Genomic DNA, 1,628 nt, shown 5'->3' on the forward strand with positions numbered 1-1,628 from the left:
CATTTATTGGGAACACCAATGAAATAAGGAACAAATGCAACAGACAAGATATTGATAACAGAAGGGATAATTAAACTGTTTGCAGGGAAAACTAAAACACAACTCACTGCATCTGCTTGGCTGTAATTTCTCCCTGTCTGGAAAGGACACCATTCTCCTCAGGGGAGAGAGAGACAGTGGGAGTCCCTTTCCTGCCCCTGGCAATGACCTGAGCTTGGAGTGAATGTAATGACACGGCAATGGCCAGACACTCATGTTCTTCAGGCCCACATCATATTATTAGCAGGGGCAGGAAAAGGGACAAGAGTCTTCCCAGCATGGATCATGGGGGACAGGGATCACCAGGGCTCTACCGAACGTCGGTTCTCCAAAGGGGAATGAAGTTGAGCAGAGCACGAAACTCCTCCTGCACTTGGGGCATTTGCAGAGCTTCCCTTACTGGTGCCTCCATTGGTGTCTGGTCAAGTGAGAGCTGCTGGTGAAGCTCTTCCCACACTGGGGGCACTCGTAGGGCCTCTCCCCAGTGTGGATGTGCCGGTATTTGAGAATGGTGGAGTTGAGACTGAAGCGTTTCCCAAAGTCAGGGCAGTGGAAGGGCCTCTCATCCGTGTGAATCCGCTCATGAAGGAGGAGATTGGAGCTGCTCTGAAACCTCTTCCCACACTGGGGACACTTGTAGGGCCTCTCCCCAGTGTGGATGTGCCGGTGGGTGACGAGGTTGGAGTTGCAGTTGAAGCCCTTCCCACAGTCAGGGCAGAGGAAGGGCCTCCCCTCGCTGTGAATCCGCTGGTGCTGGAGGAGATTGGAGCTGGTCCGAAACCTCTTCCCACACTGAGGACACTCATAGGGCCTCTCCCCAGTGTGGATGCATTGGTGGGTCACAAGGGTGGATCTGTAACTGAAGCCCTTCCCACACTCCCCGCACTCGTAGGGCCATTCCCCAGTGTGGATCATCTGGTGGCTGATCAGGGTGCTGCTCTGCCTGAAGCTCTTCCCACACTCCAAGCACTTGTAGGACTTCTCCCCATCATGAAGCTGCTCATTGACCATGAGCTCTGAGTTCTGGCAGGAGCTCTGTCCACCTTCCTGGCCCAGGGTGGGTCTTTCCTCCTCAGAGCACCCTGGGTTTGGAGCCCCTCCTCCTGTGGGATCTCTGGGAATTGTCCTCCCTGTTGGAATTCTGCACTGTGAGCCACCCGAAACAGCCTCTTCCATGAGGTTCTGCTGTGGGGATTTTTTTCCTCCCTGGTCTCCATTCACAGCTTCTTCTCTGGGAGAGGAAGGACAAGGAGAGGATGGGATTTACCTTCATGCGAGAGGGAAGGGGAAGGAGATCCCCCCATTGCATCCCCGGCAGGATGGGGTTGGCAGCAGGGTTGTCCTGCAGCTGAGGGCCCTGCTGGGCTGGGAGATGGAGCAGGAGAGAGGGGGAAAGGGGCACTGACTTCCTCCTCACCTTCTCGGGTGTCCCGGGGCATCTTCCTCTTCCTTGCAGCCTCCCCCTCCATCCAATCAATGTTTGGGAATGAGAAGTCCTGGTTTGAGGAAAAATACAATGCATGAGCATATCGGGTTAGGGGGTTCCTCCTGACCAAGTCCATCTCTGGTGCTGTGGCACATCCACAACA

At 54.8% G+C, this 1,628-nt stretch overlaps 1 protein-coding gene across 1 annotated transcript; it reads right to left on the bottom strand.

Annotated features, from left to right (window-relative positions):
- Nucleotides 1–435: 435 nt before the first annotated feature.
- LOC135441897 (zinc finger protein 586-like) lies at nucleotides 436–1,050 on the bottom strand. Its single transcript, XM_064701453.1, has one exon. The coding sequence runs from the start codon at nucleotides 1,048–1,050 to the stop codon at nucleotides 436–438; it is 615 nt and encodes a 204-aa protein (XP_064557523.1).
- Nucleotides 1,051–1,628: the final 578 nt, after the last annotated feature.

Source organism: Zonotrichia leucophrys, unplaced genomic scaffold (assembly GCF_028769735.1).
Source record: "Zonotrichia leucophrys gambelii isolate GWCS_2022_RI unplaced genomic scaffold, RI_Zleu_2.0 Scaffold_644_28742, whole genome shotgun sequence".
Classification (NCBI taxonomy): domain Eukaryota; kingdom Metazoa; phylum Chordata; class Aves; order Passeriformes; family Passerellidae; genus Zonotrichia; species Zonotrichia leucophrys.

Coding starts and splice junctions, on each gene's coding strand:
- LOC135441897 (XM_064701453.1), bottom strand. CDS start 1,050: ATGGTCAATGAGCAGCTTCATGATGGGGAGAAGTCCTACAAGTGCTTG.